Genomic DNA, 20,645 nt, shown 5'->3' with positions numbered 1-20,645 from the left:
TAGATAGATATACAGCGCTGTAATAACTTACTTCTATACATACTTCGCCGCCCGTCATTCGGGCTTTCTTTCCCCCTCGTCCGCGCCCCCCGTCGAGCCCTCCCTCTCGACCTCCTCCAACACCTCGTCCAGCACCCGCACGGCCCGCTCGACGTCCTCGAACGTATTGTACAGCGGGCACGGCGCCAGCCGTATCACGTCCGGCTTCCGCGAGTCCCCCACCACCCCGCGCGCAGCGAGCCCGCCCATCACCCGCCCCATCACCCCGCGCCCCGCGGGCAGGAACACGAGCGACAGCTGCGCCCCGCGCCCCTCCGGGTCCTCCGGCGTGATCACTGTCACCCCCACCCTTTCCCTCGCCGTCTCCTGCCCGGGCGGCACCAGCGGCACAAAGAACCGGCTCGCGCGCAGCAGCGCAAACAGCCGCGCCGTCAGCGCCACCGAGCGCGCGCGCAGCGGGCCCATCCCGCCCGCCGCGCGAAACACCTCCAGCGAGCCGAGCAGCGCCGCCGTCGCGAGCACGGACGGGTTCGACTGCTGGAACCCCTGCGCGCCGCGCATCGCCGCGAACCGCGGCGGCATCTCGAACCGCGTCGCCGCGTCGTGGCCCCACCACCCCGCGTGTCTGCGTGCGCCAGTCAGCCAACATGCAGAGCGGAGAGAGGGGGAAGGGGGTGAGACGCACCGCACGGGCTCGTCCGCCCACCGCTCGTGCACGAATATCCCGCCGATCCCGCCCGGGCCCGCGTTGAGGTACTTGTACGAGCACCACACCGCAAAGTCGACGCCCCACGCGTGCAGCGCGAGCGGGACGTTCCCGACCGCGTGCGCGAGGTCCCACCCGCACACGCAGCCCTGCGCCCGCGCGGCCCGCGTGATGCGCGCGATCGGGAACAGCTGGCCGGTGTAGTACTGCACGCCGCTGAAGAGCACGAGCGCGAGCGCGGGCCCCGCGCGCGCGATCGCGCCCAGGATCGCGTCCTCGCGCAGCGTGTGCTCCCCCGCCGCCGGCGCGAGCTCGATGATCGCGTCCGCGGGGTCCAGCCCGCGCGCGCGCACCTGCGAGGCGAGCGCGTACTGCGCGCGGACGTTCCTGCATTAGCGATCACGAGCGATCGGGGAAGGAGGGGGGGGACGGACCTGGTCGGAGGGGAACGCGCGCGCCTCGCAGAGGATCTTGTAGCGCTCCGCCGTAGGCTTGTAGAACGTGCTGAGCATGAGGTGCAGGTTCGCGGTGAGCGTGCCCATGCACGCGACCTCCGCCTCCTGCGCGCCGACGAGCTCGGCGAGCATCGGGTGCGCGAGGTCCGCGATGCGCACCCAGTCGCGCCCGTGCGGGTGGTCAAAGTGGCCCTCTACGCCCCTGCGCGGCGGGTGAGGGGGGGGCCGGTCAGCGGGGAGGGTAGGGCGCGCAGGGAGAAGGCGGGCACGCACCGCGTCGCCCACACCTCCATCTCCTCGTCGACGAGCGCGCGGGCGCGGCGGGGGAGCACGCCGAGCGAGTTCCCGCACAGGTACGTGCACGGCGCGTCCGCTGCGCGCCAGGGCCAAGCGGGCGGGTGTCAGCCGGAAGTGCGAAGGACTCGGAGAGGAGTGATTGCAACTTGCCGAGCTCGGGGGCGACCGCTGTCGCCTTCATCGCGCGGTTCGTCGGGATCACGAACTCGCTGCGCAGCGCGTCCAGCGGGTCGCGCTCGGGTGTGCTCGCTGGGGAAGCCATCGTGGTCAGGTCGGGTGATAGTACAGTCTGAAACGTTTGTGTGGATGCGGAAGCGATTCGAAGGTGGTGGTGACTTATATGAGTCGCGGTGGTAGGCGTCCTCTTTGTTTCTTTCCCCTATACCCACGACATACGATCCGGTCTCTCAGCAATCCTGCTCTGTCATGGCGGTCAGCTGGGGGCCAGAGTGAAAGGTACAGTATACGTGTCGTCCACTGGCTGCATGTCGCCCGGCGTTCATCGAGAGGGAACTCAAGAAGGGACCGACGCAATTGTTGGGAGGCCGCTCGGGATTCACTCTTCTCGACGGTATGTTGCACCGGATGAGATGTGCTCCCCGCAGAGGTGCGTTAGCTACGATGGCCATGGAAGATGCCGATGATTCGTGGAGGACTTAAGGACCAGTCAGGCGTGTTGAGGCGTTCGTCGAGAGGGAACTTAACAACGGACCGACACAATTTGTTGGGAGGCCGCTCGGGATCCACTCTTCTCGACAGTATGTTGCACCGGATGAGATGTGTTCTCCGCAGAGGTGCGTTGACTGTGATGGAAGATGCTGATGATTCTGAACCGTAGAATCTACGGACTAGTCAGGCGTGTTGCCTCTCGCTGAGGCGGCAATGGGTGCCGCTGAAGCATCAATGGTACCGTCGGTGGACGCTATTTACTCTTCCATGGTCCCAGCTGATATCTCGTACGCTGCACGCAGTCTGGGGGACGCTCCAGGTATGCAGATCTTACCTCTTCCGAAAAGGATTCAGGTTATGGCAGTCAAGCAGATTGCTGTTAAACTATGGAACCTACTTGCGACTTGATAATCTCAGGGTGCGCAGGATATGAGTTTGCCCAAGCATATGGACGACATTGAAGCAAGCCAATATTGCCAGTGCAGCCCCATCTACCCTGATCTATCCGTGCCCTGAGAATTCAGATACAACTCGGTTTCGGGAATCCGTCGGATGGGCCTCTTTCACAAGGAACATTCTGGAAGTACCAGAGTGTTCCTTGTAGAAGAGGCCCATCCCCAATCTCTGACAAGCCACAGGATCCTTGTCTCCTGTAAGCAGATACAAAATAATCCTTCACTTGGGGGCAGGGTCAGCACACTCATAGCACGTCATATCGTTACGCCATTATCGTTATTCATCGTCCATGTTTCATTCCGCTGGCTCCTCTATCTCCTGTTACGCTGTAGTGGTACGCAGCAGATTCGTCTGTTTCGATTGCCGACCTATATTGTGACCGTCCCCACCTCAGCAAGGACACTATTGGTTTGCCTTCGGGAGACTACCTGCAATTCATATCGTGATGGCGATTGACCGGTCGGATGGTGTCACTTCTTCGAGAATATCCATTGTATGATAGAGAATGTTCAGAACATAATGTTGCAAAAGGGCTCGGAGAAGTCATCGAACTGGCATTTTTCGCAAGTCAAGGAGAATGTTCAGCAATAAACTACTTGGGTCGCAGCACAAAAAAAAGTAATCACCACTAATCAGTGATGAACCCCCGACGTTGTTGCCCTGCATGCTCCCACCCGTCCACCTCAGCGGCCTCAGCGGCGTCCCCCATCTTGCCCTATGAAATAATCATAACGATACTGCCTGAGGCTGAAGGAGGTATAGGATTAGGTGGGTTCCGCTCGTGCGTGACGACCGAAATGCTTGAGCACTGAGCCATTGAACGAAGCAAACGTGAAACCCTAGGCAATCACGCAGGTGAGACATCGGCAAGGGGCGAAGTGGTATACGGAGATTAATCAAAAAAAGCATTACAATGAACCAGTAGATATTCCCATTCCAGGTCAAACAAAGTGTCCCCCTGATCATTCGTGTCGTGAAGTAATCCCATACGCGCGGAGTCTCAGTGATGCTGGAGAGCGAACATAATTAGCGAGTCTTGCTACTATTACTATTATTCTTGTGGCTGTTACTGACGTTTGTGCCGACGACAACACCGACGACAATGCCCACAATGATCAGAATGATGAGCACGAGGAAGAAACAGTACCAACGCTTGCGCCTCGCGGCGCGCGCGCTCTTGACCGCCTTTGTCGTTTGGTCCAAGCTGCATGGCGGGAGTCATGAGTCGTATTAAATACAAGAAGATTTATCAGGACGCACCCGGCTTTAGTGTTCTCCTCGACCTGGCCCGCAGTAGTGTCGACGGCGTTGATGGTTTCGTCTTGTTGCTCCACAAGTACACTCATCTGAACGAAGGAATAGGTTCACGGCCGTAGATACGGAAATACCTGGACACTCACGTCATTGAACATCTGCGCCAGCTCCTCCAGTGTATGCTCAATCCTGCGTATATCCTGGTGGCGGTCCTGCACTTCCCGATAAGCGGCTCGCGATTCGCCATATCGCGTCGACACCGAAAGCTGAAAGACTGTCGCATCAGGTGAATCGAGGGTGACAGGGGAGTGGACGCACCGCCTGCGCGAAAACCTGTTCACCTCGCCCATCGGTGTCGTTCACCACTTCGTTGACCTCCTCCGGTGTAGCATCAGGTTTCACTGAGTACCCGTCACCAGAGAGAAAGCCAGAATGTCACAGAGCACACATACCAATTTTGAACTGCCGTTCGACACGTTGCTTGTACCGTGCACGGTAATCCCGCTCCACCTGCTGGTAATTCTGTAGCACCTCAACGAACTTGGATCGCAAGAGTCCAGTCTAAGATTCAGTGATATCCGATGTTAGTACCTATCTCATAGTAATGACGTGAGCTAAAACATATGCGCGAGAGCTGACCTGGTTCTTCCTAATGCGCGAGTCCTGTGGACGCGCCGAGGGTGCAGCTGCCAATGCTTGGATCCGCTGCTTTAAAATATTGCTCAAATCACGCGTCTGGGCGATCAGGTCGTCGAGGAGTGCAGCATTCTGGTGGCTCGCGCCGTCATCGGTGGAATTCAGTGTCCGCGAGTGGAGGTCACCGATGCGAGCTACGTTTGCGCTGAAAGTAGCAATTGAATCTTGAATGGAAGACACCTGAAGCATAACACATTTATGCGGTGAGATTTAGGAGCGAGAGTAAGAAAATGGCTCGCACCTCCTCATAGAATGCGGCCATTGGGTCAGTGACCCCGTTCCCAGCTGGAGGGGTCGCGGGTATCAAAATATCAGGAGAACGCAAGCCTGACATTTCGTGTGCCTGGGGCGCGCCTCCTTGCTCTTGTTGTTCTTGTTGTTCTTGTTGTCTCTGGGCCTGCGTAGCCAGCTGGTCAGCCTCCAGATTGACGTGCATGATCGCTTGTCAACATACCCTAAGGGCCGCAAGTCTGTCACGAGCCATTGAAAAGTTTAAAGGAGAGTCACAGCAGTCGGATACAAAGCAAGAGAAAAGAGAGAAAGGAGGAGATAGGTTGCGCAGTCGGGAAGGACGCGGTGCGACGTTGAGTACGTTTTAGACGCCCAGCCTCAAATTGGACTGCGCGGGATTTCACGCGCAACTGTCTTGGCACGGGGGAAGTTGGTTTCAAAGCTTCATCGCTCTGCGCAGCGAGTCTTTTCCGATAAGTAAACATCAGATTTTACTATCATTGTCGGTGAAGAATCTGTCGATCTCTGCCTCATGTCCTGCATCTAAGCACAATCTAGGCATGTTCACCACTAGGATCGACCGTCCTCGTTGTGTGGAGGCTGAGCGCTGATCCATGAGTCGAGTTCACCAAGTTCTTTTTGCAGTTCTCAGGATCTACATGCTACATTAGGAGAATCCTGCTGGGGCAGCTACCGCAGCTGCATTGGTGTCATTGTGGTGTACTGTTCGACTACTATCACGTGACTTTTTTGTCACGCTTGGCGGGAGAAACACACTGAATGGCCAAATCCTTCACGCACAGGACAAATGTCAAAAATCTGCTGCAATAACTTGGTAGAAGATGATTTTTGTGATTTAGTTACAGAAACAGATTGTTTTATTTTGGGGGAGGGATGCAGGCTCCTAAAACCAGCCGTCGCTATAGCGTTCTCGCTCCTTTATCATATGTTTTAAGAGATCATGTGATATATATATTTTATGAGACTTACCCGATTGAGCGAGAAAATAGCCGAACAAGAGGAGGAGAACACTATAGGACGGCTGGCCTATGACATTATAGGCCAGCCGTCCTATAGTGTTCTCCTCCTCTTGTTCGGCTATTTTCTCGCTCAATCGGGTAAGTCTCATAAAATATATATATCACATGATCTCTTAAAACATATGATAAAGGAGCGAGTAGCGACGGCTGGTTTTAGGAGCCTGGGAGGGATGGAGAATTTAGGCTCCCAAAATCTTGTGCCACCGTGACAGACTTTGGCTGAGGCACCTGATGTGTCACGCTGTGACGATAGTAGTAGTGGGTCTATCTTATTGGATGTCAACATTTTCTGTAAGGTCAATCACCAGAGATATTGGGTGCTCAGGGACAGTATAACAGGAGCTCACCTGCATATCCATGCTTTTCATTAACTCAAATTTAGGCTCTTGGCTTGTCACAAACCAGTTTCGGTATGAAGGATGGTGAACAACAAACACCACAAAGCTTGGAGCACTACATACTTCAAATGTTACCATTGGAATAATTAGTTCAAGTACTGACAACTATTGTCTCCAATGAGTAGCCTGAAGCAGCTTTTGATGCATTGCCTCCAGGTGTGACTACAATGGTGTTTGACAGTGGTGAGCACAGGAATTTATCTGTGCCTACAGCTGATGGCCATAATAACATACAAGTTGGCATGACTGCATAATCTGGGTGTTCTGCCTGGATCTTTATATGCTGATCTCATTTTGTTCACTACACCTGAAAGGTACTCAAAGCTATTATGCAGACTCTGGCAAAGAGATGTTATTCTTACTATGGAGGAGAAGGCTGAGATTGAGACAATAATTAATGATTGCTTCGAGGGGACCAGATCCGAAGATTCATCTTGTCAGCCTTGGGGTAGTTGAGCTAACTCCGCGTTGAAGAATTCTCGCGTAGTGGATGTAATCGCGTAAAATAGGTACGAGTCAGTGCCTTTATGCGCCATCTCCCGCAAGAAGCGAACCTGAGCGAACATAAGTAGGAAGCTCGGTAGAAAGGGAGATCAACGCGAGATTTGAAGTGAGATGACAGTGATCGAGAGGTGCTATCTTATCTGATCCGTCTCTGGCTGGCGCTCATTGGAGAATCCGAGTCACCCTGGACTCGCTCAAAAATCTGCGCTTGACTTAGTCCGCAACAATTGCCTTCCAGTACACTTCCCACAGTTTCTAGAAATGTGCGGGATTGTTATCGCTCACGGGCTAGAGAAGCCATCCTCTGACAGGCCTCGTATCATTGCGTGTGCCAAGAAGATCCGCCATAGAGGTCCTGACTGGTCCGGTTGTTACAGTGGAAAACAAACCATCCTGGCTCACGAGCGGTTGGCCATCGTTGGCGTCGGTATATACCGTTCACCGCATCCCGACCGAAGACGATGTTGAACTCGCGACCTGCAGATACCGGTGCTCAGCCTCTTGTGAGCACGGATGGACAAATCATCCTCGCCGTCAATGGAGAGATCTACAACCACGTCAAGCTTCGTGCTGAGCTCAAGAACTCGTATAAGTTCAAGACCCATTCAGATTGTGAAGTAATTATACCCTTGGTATGTATGTATCACGTCATGTTTCCATGCTAGTGCTGAATCTATTTCTGCTTTGCAGTACAAGGAGCATGACAAGGATTTGTGCCCACTCCTCGACGGAATGTTCTCATTTGTACTCCTCGATGAGTCCGTTACTCCGTCGCGTATCATTGCCGCTCGCGACCCGATCGGTATCACCACCCTCTATCAGGGCTGGAGTTCAAAACACCCTGGAGCAACATATTTCGCTTCTGAGTTGAAGGCCCTCGTAGATGAATGTGACAGCATCATCTCGTTCCCTCCAGGACACGTATACGATAGCCGGGACAAGTCTACCTGCCGCTACTATCAACCGTCATGGTGGGATGGCGATTTGGAAGGTCCTGGGGCGACAATCCCCGAGCAGCCCGTTGACCTCACCGTTCTGCGTGGAGCGCTTGAGGAAGCTGTGCGCAAGAGGCTGATGTCCGAGGTGCCGTACGGCGTATTGCTCAGCGGAGGGCTCGACAGTTCTTTGATTGCTGCCATTGCCTCCCGAGAGACAGAGAAAGTTGCCCAGGCACAAGCAGAGAGGCGAAAGCGAAAATTGGCAGAGGCACAGAGTGGTCCTCCGTCTCCGATTGGCAATGGTGTTTCCGAATACGGTGCGAAATTTTGCGGTTCTGGCACGGGTTTGGCGTACCAAATCCTGATGCCTTCGCAGATACCCTTGCATCTTGGCCCCAGCTTCACTCGTTCTCGATTGGTCTCGAAAACTCCCCCGACCTGTTAGCTGCTCGGAAAGCGGCACATTATCTTGGGACGGTGCATCATGAATATGTCTTCACAGTCCAAGAAGGTCTCGACGCGATTCCTGATGTTATCTATCATCTGGAGACATACGATGTAACGACCGTTCGTGCCAGCACGCCCATGTATCTTCTGAGCCGGAAGATTAAGGCCATGGGTGTTAAAATGGTCCTCAGCGGTGAGGGTAGCGACGAGATATTTGGCGGTCAGGATCGCTTGTTCGAGGCCGTAGTACTTCAGCTGACGTCGTTGCCAGGCTACCTCTACTTCCATGCTGCACCCGATCCTGTCTCATTCCATCAAGAGTGCATTCGACGGGTCAAAAACCTCCACACCTCTGATTGTCTGCGAGCTAACAAGTATAATCTGCTTCCCTCATATCCCTGGTTTTAATCTCATCCGGTGATTGTTAGGTCTACAATGGCATGGGGACTTGAAGCTCGTGTCCCGTTCCTAGACAAAGCCTTCCTCGAGGTCGCATTAAACGTCGACCCGAAGGAGAAGATGTTCAGCAAAGGCTCTGCCCAGGAAGTGGACAAGGATGGCCGACCGAAGATGGAAAAGGTAATTCTTTTTCGAACCACCTCCGTGATCTCACCTCGTCCCGTTGCAGTACATCCTCCGGAAAGCTTTCGACTGTGCACCCGATGGCAAGGTAAGTAACAACAGATTTTGCAGTGGCAAAAATTAATTAGCCCTCACGCCCAGCCTTACCTCCCCAGTTCGATCTTATGGCGCCAAAAGGAACAATTCTCGGACGGTGTAGGGTACTCATGGATAGATGGGTGAGCTGCACGTTTCTTTGTTTGCCGCGTAGATGCGTCATAATTTTTCGCAGCATCAAAGACCACGCCACAACGATTGTTTCCGACGAAGACTTCGAGAAACGCGCTGAGCGCTGGCCAGAAAATACGCCTGACACAAAAGAAGGGTACTTCATCCGAGAGATTTTTGACGGTAGAATATTTTGCCCCAGAGCTAGCATGTCATGCTGATTCGCGTTACTGTATAGGCTTGTTCCCATTGGAGGCTGCTGCAAAAACTGCAGTCCGGTAAGTATCCTAACATGCGCGATAGAACATAGCTCACCTGTCTCTGACTTCTCTACAGGTGGATACCTCGAGGAGATTGGGGTTGTTCTTCCGACCCGAGCGGACGGAGTGTGAGCATCCATAATGCAGCATATGGGATATCCAGCTAGCGGCATGCCGTAGGTATGATAATACATCTTAAATCTAGAACAAGAGATAGCTAATAGACAGTAAAGCGAAGTGTGTTCATCATGGCCCAAACGTGCTTCGATGGTCCCCGATGAAGAATGTGCGTTGAACAGTGCTGGAGAGATGACGCTAGTAGAAAGCATAACGAGGGTGATGAGATTAGAGAGAAATGCGCGACAGAATAAGGAGCGATATGGTATCATAGCTATGGGTACTCAACGACAGTGGTAAGAGAAGAGAAAAAGCATGATAAGCACACATTAAGGAGACACGTGCGGACCATAAGGACAGTGAGTAAAGTTGGTCGTGAATGAAATCCATGAAGACGTGACGAGGAAGAAGGGGTGGGGTTCATATAAGCATCTAGGGATTCAGGCGATTGAGCGAAGGGTTTTGGGCGACAATTTGACGGTAGAAACCAACACCGGAATCCTCAGATGGTGCTGGGGAAGACAGCTTGTTAGGCACATTCGTACGAGTCGCTGCACTTGTTTGTGAAGTGTTGCGAGCGCGCTTGGGGACCGGAGTGGTGGAGATAGGCGAGCGCGTGCTACCATCCCAAGCTGGTCTCTCCCGAGTGACGGTGGCCTTAACGGAATGGTTTTCGTCAGAATGGGGTTGTCGCCGGTTCACTGGAGTAGCTTGTGTACGACGACTAGCAGGACGAGCGGTGTTAGGAGATTCTCCAGAGACTAATCGAGTACCAAACTTGGCATTCGCGGACGATTCTCGGCCGTACGAAGTCGCAGTAACACCTGCTCCTCGCCGAGTTCCATTCCCAGACGGTACTCTTGCTTTGACGAGAGGCTTCTGCAGAGTAACCTTGTCTGCTCCCCAATAAGAAAAGCTCATCTTGCTCTTCCTGTCCGAGTCGTCTGATTCACCGCCTTCCTCGTCATCGTCTGGCAGTGGGACTATCCTGGGCTGTGGCACACCAGAATGGACCTGTTGTCGTGAGCGAACGACACTGTCAAACGTGTCAGCGCCTTCAGAAACAGAGTGAAAGGCAAGCATTCACTCTTCCATCGACACAACTCCCTCTCGAGGCTGCACTACCTCTCCGATAGCCCATGTCTCGATCTACACATGTTCGAATCGTGAGCCCGCCTAACACCTTGAAACGGTAGAGACAAACCTTGATGAACTTGTACATGTTTCGAGGTTTGGTATGCGCGCTCCGCCGACCAGTTGTCGCGTATTTGGCCTTGCCCTGCAACTCTGGTAGTGAGTTGGTGCGCGAATTTGTCGCCGCAACCAATGGCAACGATGTCGTGCCTGTGCGCTGACATCTTAGCACGACGTCGTTGAATACTACCAGCCAAAGGTCTTTTTTTCCGCCAATCCCATTGTTTCCCGATTGCAGAACGTCGCTCAACCGTTTGAACGAAGTCTTACCGCGAACTGCCTTGGGGTTCTGAGAAACGGGGGGCGGACCTGATGGCTTAGCTGTGGGGTCAGTGAGAGGATTGATGCCAACGACAGGCCGTTCTTCCAACAGCACTCTCGATGGTTTCGGAACCATGAGCTGTTTGACTTTGTCCAATCCTTCAATCCGAGCAAAGACATCTCTCGTCTTATCTCGCTCCTCCTTCTGGATCTTCTCGTCCTCGATACTCCTCACGATCGTCTCTACCTCCGCTACCATCTGCAGAGTGCTCTCGTACTCGAAAGTGCTGGGGTCGGTGTGGAACAACAGGTTTTGGAAGAGAAGCGGGTACTTGAGTAATCGCTGAAAGGGCTTCGACAACGAAATTGCGAGACCAGTCTCGCCCTTCTCTGAAGCAATCACCTCTAGCCTCTGCAGCGCCTGACAGATTTTCATCCACTGGTCAGCGTCTTGTTTTTTTGGCTTTTTACTAGCGCTTGCGTTAGACAAGGCATTGTCTACCTGCTCCAGTGCCCGCTCCAAGTGGAGGACGTACGTGGCATACCCATGCAGGATATGAGACTACCCATATCAATCAACGGAACGGTAGCGTTCAGGGCGGATATCTGACTTACATTAGACACAAACACGTCCGCTAGTGAGCGCACAAGAGGATATTGTTCGTCATACCTCTTCCGCAAACCATCACTAAGCCGCAAATTCCCGTCTAGAATCCCACCCTCAATAACTTCTAGGCATATCCGCAAGTCCTCCGGAAGCTGCGCTGAAGGTACTGCATGGTTAACTACAGCAGCTGCTGCGTTGCTCCTCTTGAATTTCCGTAGGACGTTCGACCCTCCTGTGGTGGTCGACTTTGAGGCGTCACCCCCACGCTCGGTCATGAAAGACTGTCTGCCCAGCGATTGCGTGGATGACGCCAGAGGATTAGGCCGAACGGGCGGAGGTAAGGACTGATGTGAACGCGAAGGGAATGGTACCGCTGTTCCGAACTTACCAGCCCCCGATCGCATAGCTGAAGTACCGTACGGCGAACGGGGATGGCTATGCTTTGCTGCTGTGCTCATTTGACGAGACGAGTGATACGCTGCACCCATACGATCATCGGCCTCGTCCTCTTCTGCTGAGTTCATCGACTCTCCATCGATATTAGGGTGACCATCGTCCTTCGGCGTCGATGGCGCAGGTGAATCTGACAGGAATCCTACAGGTGAAAGAAAGCGCGAAGCGATTGGAAGGTTTTCTAGGGATTCTCGGGGGGTATCTGAATGGGAATAATCTTCGTAATCCAGTGGAGTCGGTGACAGTACGGGCATGGGAGCAGAATAAGGATGAAGCAGCGGTTCTATGAATGTTTCTTTCATCTTGAGCAGTTCCGTAACATATCTGTGACATAGACGATTAAACGCGATGCAGAACGTAGGGACGGCGCTAGCCATACCGCTCTTCGCTTGCTACAATCTCCCAGAGTACTTCTTGTCGTGTACGTTCCCGTTGCCCAATATTAGACACGAGATCCTCCTCGGCGACTTCGCTCCACGATGATGCAGAAAGAATTCTACTGCTCGTGTTGGACATTTGAGAGTATGGCGTCCCAGAACGCAACGACTGGTGAATAGACGCACCATCTCCGAGGTTCTTTTGAGGATACGGAGACGTTGTCGCACGTGCAAACGAAGCTTGCTTGTTCGCCTTTAGGGTAGAAGTAACATCGGTCCTGGAGGACGCAGCCGTAGATGTTGAACCTCGTGTCTCCTTGACATGATTTGCTTGAAAACGCGACACGGTGCTCTTCATTGGAGCAGTAGCTGAAGCAGAGGACGTGGACGCCTCCACGTCAGGAAGGGAGCGGTCAGACGTGGGACCAGGAGTGGGGGGTGGAGAGAGGAATGCAACTTTCTTCTGGATATCTGTGCTGTTGCCTGTCGCCGTGCTCATGCTTGCATTAGTGGTCTTGCGTGAACTACGGCCTGCAGAGTCGTGTTCTGAGCGTGGTAGTGGGGTACCAGATGGCTCCTTGCTTGAATCAGGAGCTACATCTTGCGACGGTCCTGCGGAAGGTAACGGTGTATTTGGTGCGATCGGCGTTGGTGTAGAGGACGAGTCGGTCGACGATGGTTCCTCTATCGGAGGCAATGGACGCACGGACAGATCTGGGAGGGGTTTGGAGGAACCTACGGAGCTGGGGGTGGAAGTCGCGCGCTGCGGAGGCCATTCTATGAGCGGCGGGAGGTGGGGTATCTTCTCCTTGCAGCCATCCTTGTCTCTGTCCCTCTCTTTGGAGATGAAGCGGTTGATAAAAGCCTTCATGGGCTGATGGTGAACGACGGCTGCAACGTCTAGCGATGATCCAGGACTGGCGAATTAATACAGGTTGGGAGAGCTGCGGAGAAGAAGAAACGTGGAAGCAACGCCGACGGTGCAACGCGAAGGGTGTATGAACTGCTTTGTAGCGCTGCGCCCGCCTCGTGGCAGGTTTGCTTCTGAACACCCATCTACCGTACGTATGCTCTCAAATCATCCGCACGTTCTGCCCGCCCACCACACAAAACATCTCCCTCTCCTACGTTATCCTTTTCGACATCTTTTCTTTGATCTCGCCCAGAGTGACAACGGCGCGACAAACGGTACCGCGCTCTGGCTAGGCGCGCAAGCCTTGTCCTTGTATCTGGATGATGCCCTCAAGAACAAATCCTCTCGCCCTATAGTTGCGGGACAGCGGCGCTTGAGAGCTATAGAACTTGGAAGCGGAGTAGGACTATCCGCGTGCGTCTCTGCTTTTATGAGCGTGGAATATGTTTTTATCAGAACCACCCTCCATCGACTGTTCTCGACCACAACCTTTCTCGTTGTTGCAGGCTTGCTCTGAGTGCCATCGGCTGGGATGTATGGTCTACCGATTTGCCTGATGTCGTAGACTCCGTCCTCATGGCGAATGTCGCACGCAACGTTGGAAATTTTTCACCAGACAGTGGCTCTATCCATGTGCGTGTCCTGGACTGGACGGTGTCACCGGACCAATGGGTCTGGGACGATGAACGCGTCATTGCATCTCCATCCCTTCCTCGTGGAGCACAGAATGAGGATAGCGTTCGTCCTGGGCCGCCCTTCGATCTCATCATATCTTCCGATACCCTCTATACCCCAGACCTTGTGTCACCCCTTTTGCGTGCTCTCCACGCTCTCAGCGCGCTCTCGTGCACTTTCTCTCCCTATCGTTCGCCCCCGGTCTATCTCTGTATTGAACGCCGCGATTCTTCTGTGATCGATCAAGCTCTGTATGACGCAAAACACGTTTGGAACTTCACGATAGAACGTGTTGCACACAGGAAACTAGTAAAGGCTATGGAGAAAGGCGGAGTGAAATGGAGTAAAGAAGAATGGGAGGGTATAGAGATATGGAAATTGACGCTCAATCGGAGCACTAATAGCTGCTAGTGTTGCACTTGGCACCTGGTAGCTCCACACGCGCGACGTATTACCACGGCGTAAAAAATCTGTGATGTCGTGTAACGAGCAAGGTGGGATATTAGTACTTGCCATTCGCCGGCCGACGACAGTGACTGTCTCCACGAACTGTTCTTGTACATGAAATAACTATAATCTTCGTACATGACATGGCATGGTCAGTAACATCGATGGCCGGTAGGCAGAGAGGGTGCACGACAGACTGAGTCAAATCAAAAAGTCCATCGACCTTTGCTGCTCAGGTATATGACTATCAGTGACGGTAAAGGGTATGATGTGCGGTCCCACGATGAGAGTCCAATGTGTGCGTGCACATTCTGTCACTAGAATGTTTCGCTATTGCAAGCGCGATTTAGCCACGTTCACTGCAATTGCTGCACACTTACAATGAGATAGTGCTCTCCCAGTCCATCTCTTCTCGCCGGGTGGCTACAAGCCTCAATGTTCGATCAAAACCGTGAGCCGACTGTGACAGCACGCCATCAAGCTTTAGGCTTTAAGGTTTATTTGTGTGTTCAAAGAACTCACCAAGTCCCTCCAAGTTTCCTCCTCGTCGGCCTCCGTCTGCAACTGATATACTTGCATGAAGCCCTTCAACCTGAGCGTCAATCAGCACTCGGAAGTCGCATATGCAATTGCCTTGGCAACTCAAACGGTAAATATACTGCAACGAAAACTCACGTTAGACAACCCTCATCCGTGACGTCCAGAAACTCCGTCAACTCTTCCTTTGTTGCGTCGTCAAACGGAGCACCATTCGTATCCCGGGCCCAAGCATCCAAACCTTGAGGGGAGAGATACGCGCCCTCAGGAGGAATGAGTAGCTCTATTCGCTTGTTTGTGGGCGTAGGGGGTGGAGGTGGTGGAGTGCAGTACTTTGCAAAAATATGTTTCAAGCATAACTCCAACTAGGATAGTATGAACTCAGCCTAGGATTATGCGCATGTAAGAACGCGACAGACCTGCTGGGATATTCCTCCATCATCGTCCAGAAGCTGCACACCTGAAGCGCCGTTTCTGCGTCCCTGCCGCGATTCCGGTTCTGGAGTCTCGGGGCGCGGAGAAAACATACGGAAATCTTCCAAATGCCCCATTTTTGAAGTAAAGGATTGCATGTGTCTTGCAGATGAGTCTAAGCCGTCGTGAACAAGACTTGAGTGCTGAGTGGCCGCACACGAAGCCTGAACGCGGGGCCGTCGATTATTGAGCACTGGACCAGGACAAGTTGTCGGGAAAACATGGCAGCAAGCACGTGGCTGTCACCTGCAGCATCATCCAAGCTGCAATTCGACCCAAATTCGACCTGCACTGCCAGTGCACCTCCATTATCATGGCTGCGACTCAGCCTCTGTCTATTGAATCGTTGCTGCAGAAACAGAAGGCGGAGAAAGAGGCGTCCTCAAAGGTGTGTGGATACTTACCTCCTCGGTCTGCATTTGCTCAGTAAGCGCGTCTAGCCCAAGTTCCTCACTAAAGAGCAGCGTGCCCAGCTTGCAATTGACAAGCGTGCTCAAGAGATCAAAGATCAGCGTGAAAAGGAGGAGAGAGCGAAACAGGATAGGGCAATACTAGAGATGGAGGCGGAGGAGATTCGGCAGCGGGAGAGAGAGCGAGAACGCGCTTCTAGGTACGGGGGCGGCGGTCGATGTCAGTCCGTTGTATCTCATCCCGCGGTTGCACCCATCGTAACGACTTCCTTATTTACAGATGATGACAGATACGACAGAGACCACGACCGGGACAGGGATAGAGAACGGTATGGACGTCGCGATAACCGTGACAATCGAGACAGGCGTCCGTATGATGACCGACGAGGAGGCTCCTACCAGGGTGTCCCTACTGGTCCCAGAGCTGACCGTGCAAAGGCACCGCCAACGGGCCCTGCGACTGGCGGCTCATCTGCTTCTTCGTCCATGCCTCCGCCGCCTGTGCCATTAGGACCTTCATCCAACGAAACAACTCAAAGGTCTTCAGCAACGGCTTCCTCAGACGACACTTATGCCCCTCCAATGACCGACAGCGATCTTACTGCCATTCGTTCACGGTACCTTGGTGTCGACAAGAAGAAGCGCAAGATTCGTAAGATGAACGATCGCAAGTTCGTCTTCGACTGGGACGAGCAAGATGACACATACTCTGCGGAGACACCCTCAGCCGTAGGGAGCCAACGACAGGGCGCGCAAATCATGTTCGGACGAGGACACATTGCTGGAATGGACGATGGAGGTGGTGTACCGCACAACAGCCAGAAGAATGGCGGTGAAGGGATGCAGCTTGTAGATCCACTTGAGCGAAGAAAGGCTCTGAAGGCCGGTCTAGATGAGAGACACTGGACTGAAAAAGCTTTGGATGAGATGAAGGAACGGGACTGGCGTATCTTCCGAGAAGACTTCAGCATCGCCGCAAGAGGTAGGCTCTATCTGCGGTATCGGTGTTGTCCTTTGCTTATGAAACTTCGCCAGGTGGACAGATACCACATCCAATCCGCTCATGGGCCGAGTCAGACATCCCAGAGCAGATTCTCGTCATTGTCGAGAAGATCGGGTACAAGGATCCTTCGCCTATTCAGCGTCAAGCTATTCCCATTGGTCTACAGAACCGCGACATTATCGGTATTGCTGAAACTGGTATGTATGTTTTCGACAGGCTCTCAAAGTTCACTTTGGCATGAGTATTCGAACAGGTTCCGGAAAGACGGCTGCATTTGTCATCCCCATGTTGGCATTCATCTCAAAACTACCCCCGTTTACGGACGAAAATCGACATTTGGGTCCTTATTCCCTCATTCTTGCACCCACCCGTGAATTGGCCCAGCAAATTGAGTCAGAAGCGAAGAGATTTGCAGGTCCCTTGGGATTCACTTGTGTGTCCATCGTTGGAGGGGTGCGTCTTGTTTCTCGCACATCGTGATTGTACCACCTCGTTAACACGTTACTTCGTAGCGCGCTGTAGAAGAGCAACAATTCAACTTGCGATCCGGTGCTGAGATTATCATCGCTACCCCTGGTCGTCTCAAGGATGTTATTGAGAGACATGTCATCGTCTTGTCGCAGTGTCGGTATGTCGTCATGGACGAAGCCGACCGGATGGTCAATCTGGGGTTCGAGGTCGACCTCACATTCATCCTAGACAAGTTGCCGAGTGACACAATGGAAGGGGAGGACCAAGGCGAGCAAATGGATGTGGATGGAGAGACAATGATCAAGAAGGGCCGGAACAGAGTGACGACACTTTTCTCGGCAACAATGCCTCCTCCCGTCGAGCGTCTGACGAAGCGGTATCTGAAAAAGCCTGCAATTATCACCATTGGCGAAGCAGGAAGGGCCGTCGACACCGTCGACCAGAGGGTCGAGTTCGTCAATGGAGACGAAAAGAAGAAGTGAGTGCGAAGATTTGACTTCTCATTCAAGCTGACGAAAGACGCCTAGGCACAAGATGCTGGAAATTCTCAACAGTGGCGTGTATGCTGCGCCCATCATCGTCTTTGTCAATCAGAAGAAAACTGCGGATATGGTCGCCAAAGACCTCCAACGTGCTGGTGTACGTATCATTTTCTGTGACCACTTGTTCGGGTTCATTGACCCTAATTGCTTGTCAGTGGAGCGCAGCGACACTGCACTCAGGCAAGAACCAGGAACAGCGAGAGGCGGCCCTCCAATCTTTGCGATCCGGCGACTCGGACATTCTGGTTGCGACCGACCTTGCTGGACGTGGTATCGATGTGCAGGATGTCAGTCTAGTAGTTAACTACCAGATGGCCAATACCATCGAGGCGTATGTCCACCGTATCGGTTTGTCATTTAAATCTCAGTTTGCAGGCACGCCATTGAATGTAGCTTCGTGTTTTAGGTCGTACTGGTCGTGCGGGCAAACAGGGAACCTCTATCACATTCCTGACGAACGATGACGACGAAGTGATGTGCGTTCTTGATTTTTTTTTGCACTTTATCGTGTCACCTTCGCAATGGTATCAACACATATCTATTTCACCGTCAATGTCGTTATCTCTTTCACCATCTCATGCTGATCTTTTTTTCGGCAGGTACGATCTCAAGCAAGGTACGGCACATCTATCATGTGCTTCCGCCATTTGACCAATGCACTGATAACGCATCTTTTCTTCACAGAAATTTCGAAGAGTCCCGTGTCGAAGGTGCCGATCGAACTTGCAAAACACGAGGCAGCGCAGCACAAGGTGTCCAAGGAAATGAAGAGGAAGAGGGATGTGGATGACCAGGACTGAGCTGCTAGCCGCCTCTACTATGCTAAATGCAAGGGGTGTCATATTTGCGAGCCTCATAATATCCCTGTATATTGACGATACAGTGTCCGATTTTATGGGGCATGCTTTGCGGTGAGAGCCACGGTCTATGTTTTTGCTCACCTCTTTTCCCTCTTATTTTGTTCCTCTCGTGGAGCATATTCCATCAAACTATGCAACCTATTACCTGCGCTATCTTCAATTTCAATACCATCCTTCCGCTAATTTTTGAGTTTACCAGCCTCGGACTGCGAACCATAAGCGCCCCTTCCCGCGATATTTCGTGCTGTCGGCCACAGTCGGGTTTACCGTGGTCATATCGGCGACCGTGTCTGCGTAACTTCCTGCCTTTTCCGAAGCTATGACGCGCCGGCGTGCTCCGGCTCTCTGGATATGATAACCGCCAAAATACCGGACTGCGACTCCGGTCGAAGACTGCAACGCGTTCGCGCGTCCTGATCTCAGACGAGGTGCGTCAGGTGTGGCACACTGTTACAGTCCATGGTAAGAGAATGGCGGCGACATTGATGATCATTATTCTGTCCTTTCTCTGGAGGCCAAAATCTCAGACTAGCACCTCCCGCCCGATAAGTGCATCTCTCAATGTATCATTTTCTCCGTGGTATATACAGCTGCCTGGCAACCGTCAGAGGAAATGCCATCTTGAATATCATATTTTTGTGAGTTATTCGAATCTCTTTTTGTCCACTTGCTATATTATCCGCCACAGCTGTGATCACGGCGCCCGTGATGGCGAATTAGAGGCTCACAAGGCAAACACTCTAGTCTATAGGCAGACTTAGGCAGACTAGACAACAACCATTCGTTCAGTGGTTTGGTGACTCGCAAGCACTCGTCCTCCTTCGTTGAATATTTTTCCGACGGCGTGCGCGCGCGACAGATCGAAATTGCTTCTGCGATGTGGACAGGCCGCTCCTCTAAGGCGCCGGCATAGAGATGGTAGTCCTCTTTGTAGACAAGGCAACCATTCCGCACTCGATAATACACGCTCCTTCTGTCCCGGTAAAGCAGGGAACGAACATGCGAGTAAGCAAATAAATGGCTCAGAGATTGTGTCATGACTGTCTCGTGCTAAGTTTGAATCCAAATCCTACAGCACGAAAGGTAAATAATCACGCTCATCTCCAGCCATACTTACTTCCAAGCACCGTCCTTCAGCAGGTTCAAACCCCGGTCACCAGAGATTTTGTGAGACATGCCAACCCACGTGTCCTTCGCTCTTCGCGAGTAGTTGTCCCCATCACCACTCGTACTTGTATGCCGGCGGCCCAAGAGTGGGTGTTTTCTCCTGGTTGTACATGGTATCCGATCTGTTACTGGTGAAATAGGCACGGGAAAAGTCGATTGCGCAGCTTTGTCAGAACACAGGCTCAAAATTGCATCAAAAATGTGCACACGTAACGTACTGCGTGTGAGGAAATCAACGTTGTTGTATTCCTGATACCCATTATACAGCAAGAAATATGACCACATAGACAGACTTCTCAGCCAGTCTGTAACCAGGAAGAGTAAACGGCCAATCACGCCCAGCGATCTCTTCTACCTGAATCTCAAGACACAACCTGGATTCCCGGACGCCAGGACCCCGGATTATACAACCCTGATCCGGCGAGCCCAAAAATGTCTAAGCGCCGAAACCCGAAAATCGACCTTTGTGTCTGGATGAAATCAGGGTGAAGTGCCAATTTCCCCCCAAATCTTGTCTGGATGGTGGCATCAGGCTCCTGAAAGTGCCATTTTGGCGCTCGCCGAGGGCTCTATGGGGCCAAAATGTCTACCAGCACCAGGCTTTTCAAAAAATTTCTCCCGAACTGTCTGGATTATATCAGGGTTGTGCGTGGATTTCGCCCAAAATTTGTCCGGATGGCACTCAGGGTTCCCCACCTATAATCCGGGGTCCTCGGACGCCGTGTTGAAAACGGGTGTGCTGCCGAGAAGGGATTGAAGTCAATTGCATCCTCAGCATCAAATCCGTTTTCGACGCGGCGGCTACTGGGCGCCAATAGGCGCCCCATGGACAAGAAGCTATACTTATACCACCCCAGCAGGCACGATGTTCTCATGCAGACGCGCCGCTGTGTGATCCTTGCACTGCGCGCATCATCACTTTAAGTCCATCCCTCCCCACCGGTAAGTAGCAGTCAGCCGCAACCAGAGCGGCTCACCTGAGATGCACGCCAAGCGC

The 20,645-nt window shown here is 52.8% G+C and overlaps 8 protein-coding genes across 8 annotated transcripts; 4 read left to right on the top strand and 4 right to left on the bottom strand.

Moving 5' to 3' along the window:
• Positions 1–54: 54 nt before the first annotated feature.
• On the bottom strand, positions 55–1,720 carry SCP_0403900 (Kynureninase; the record flags this gene model as incomplete). Its single annotated transcript, XM_027757126.1, has 5 exons — positions 55–625; positions 686–1,077; positions 1,141–1,363; positions 1,435–1,534; positions 1,609–1,720. 5 exons carry the CDS (start codon positions 1,718–1,720, stop codon positions 55–57), a joined length of 1,398 nt encoding a protein of 465 aa, XP_027612927.1.
• A 1,863-nt stretch (positions 1,721–3,583) lies between these two features.
• On the bottom strand, positions 3,584–5,017 carry SCP_0403890 (Syntaxin-like protein; the record flags this gene model as incomplete). The annotated part of the gene is made up of 9 exons (XM_027757125.1): positions 3,584–3,592; positions 3,658–3,787; positions 3,844–3,929; positions 3,984–4,103; positions 4,156–4,238; positions 4,290–4,398; positions 4,477–4,713; positions 4,775–4,930; positions 4,988–5,017. 9 exons carry the CDS (start codon positions 5,015–5,017, stop codon positions 3,584–3,586), a joined length of 960 nt encoding a protein of 319 aa, XP_027612926.1.
• A 1,950-nt stretch (positions 5,018–6,967) lies between these two features.
• Positions 6,968–9,307, top strand: SCP_0403880 (Probable asparagine synthetase [glutamine-hydrolyzing]; the record flags this gene model as incomplete). Its single annotated transcript, XM_027757124.1, has 11 exons — positions 6,968–7,133; positions 7,190–7,338; positions 7,397–7,961; positions 8,021–8,311; positions 8,363–8,465; positions 8,520–8,670; positions 8,720–8,761; positions 8,815–8,891; positions 8,945–9,063; positions 9,119–9,158; positions 9,217–9,307. 11 exons carry the CDS (start codon positions 6,968–6,970, stop codon positions 9,305–9,307), a joined length of 1,794 nt encoding a protein of 597 aa, XP_027612925.1.
• Positions 9,308–9,689: 382 nt separating this feature from the next.
• Positions 9,690–13,020, bottom strand: SCP_0403870 (Dbl domain-containing protein; the record flags this gene model as incomplete). Its single annotated transcript, XM_027757123.1, has 5 exons — positions 9,690–10,293; positions 10,345–10,406; positions 10,462–11,274; positions 11,328–12,096; positions 12,152–13,020. 5 exons carry the CDS (start codon positions 13,018–13,020, stop codon positions 9,690–9,692), a joined length of 3,117 nt encoding a protein of 1,038 aa, XP_027612924.1.
• Positions 13,021–13,216: 196 nt separating this feature from the next.
• On the top strand, positions 13,217–14,148 carry SCP_0403860 (predicted protein; the record flags this gene model as incomplete). The annotated part of the gene is made up of 3 exons (XM_027757122.1): positions 13,217–13,355; positions 13,419–13,476; positions 13,569–14,148. 3 exons carry the CDS (start codon positions 13,217–13,219, stop codon positions 14,146–14,148), a joined length of 777 nt encoding a protein of 258 aa, XP_027612923.1.
• Positions 14,149–14,501: 353 nt separating this feature from the next.
• SCP_0403850 (predicted protein) lies at positions 14,502–15,272 on the bottom strand (the record flags this gene model as incomplete). The annotated part of the gene is made up of 5 exons (XM_027757121.1): positions 14,502–14,514; positions 14,565–14,644; positions 14,707–14,776; positions 14,860–15,086; positions 15,141–15,272. The coding sequence occupies 5 exons, from the start codon at positions 15,270–15,272 to the stop codon at positions 14,502–14,504; spliced, it is 522 nt and encodes a 173-aa protein (XP_027612922.1).
• A 236-nt stretch (positions 15,273–15,508) lies between these two features.
• Positions 15,509–18,421, top strand: SCP_0403840 (Pre-mRNA-splicing ATP-dependent RNA helicase PRP28; the record flags this gene model as incomplete). Its single annotated transcript, XM_027757120.1, has 11 exons — positions 15,509–15,583; positions 15,636–15,825; positions 15,886–16,587; positions 16,641–16,805; positions 16,862–17,061; positions 17,121–17,557; positions 17,607–17,718; positions 17,777–17,969; positions 18,028–18,097; positions 18,221–18,237; positions 18,306–18,421. The coding sequence occupies 11 exons, from the start codon at positions 15,509–15,511 to the stop codon at positions 18,419–18,421; spliced, it is 2,277 nt and encodes a 758-aa protein (XP_027612921.1).
• Positions 18,422–19,480: 1,059 nt separating this feature from the next.
• Positions 19,481–19,875, top strand: SCP_0403830 (hypothetical protein; the record flags this gene model as incomplete). The annotated part of the gene is made up of 4 exons (XM_027757119.1): positions 19,481–19,486; positions 19,537–19,564; positions 19,622–19,734; positions 19,789–19,875. The coding sequence occupies 4 exons, from the start codon at positions 19,481–19,483 to the stop codon at positions 19,873–19,875; spliced, it is 234 nt and encodes a 77-aa protein (XP_027612920.1).
• Between the last annotated feature and the right edge of the window lie 770 nt (positions 19,876–20,645).

This window comes from Sparassis crispa (assembly GCF_003851025.1).
Source record: "Sparassis crispa DNA, contig_000003F, whole genome shotgun sequence".
NCBI classification, from domain to species: Eukaryota; Fungi; Basidiomycota; class Agaricomycetes; order Polyporales; family Sparassidaceae; genus Sparassis; species Sparassis crispa.
The sequence above is the reverse complement of the archived record's forward strand: the minus strand, read 5'-3'. Positions and strand labels throughout refer to the sequence as shown.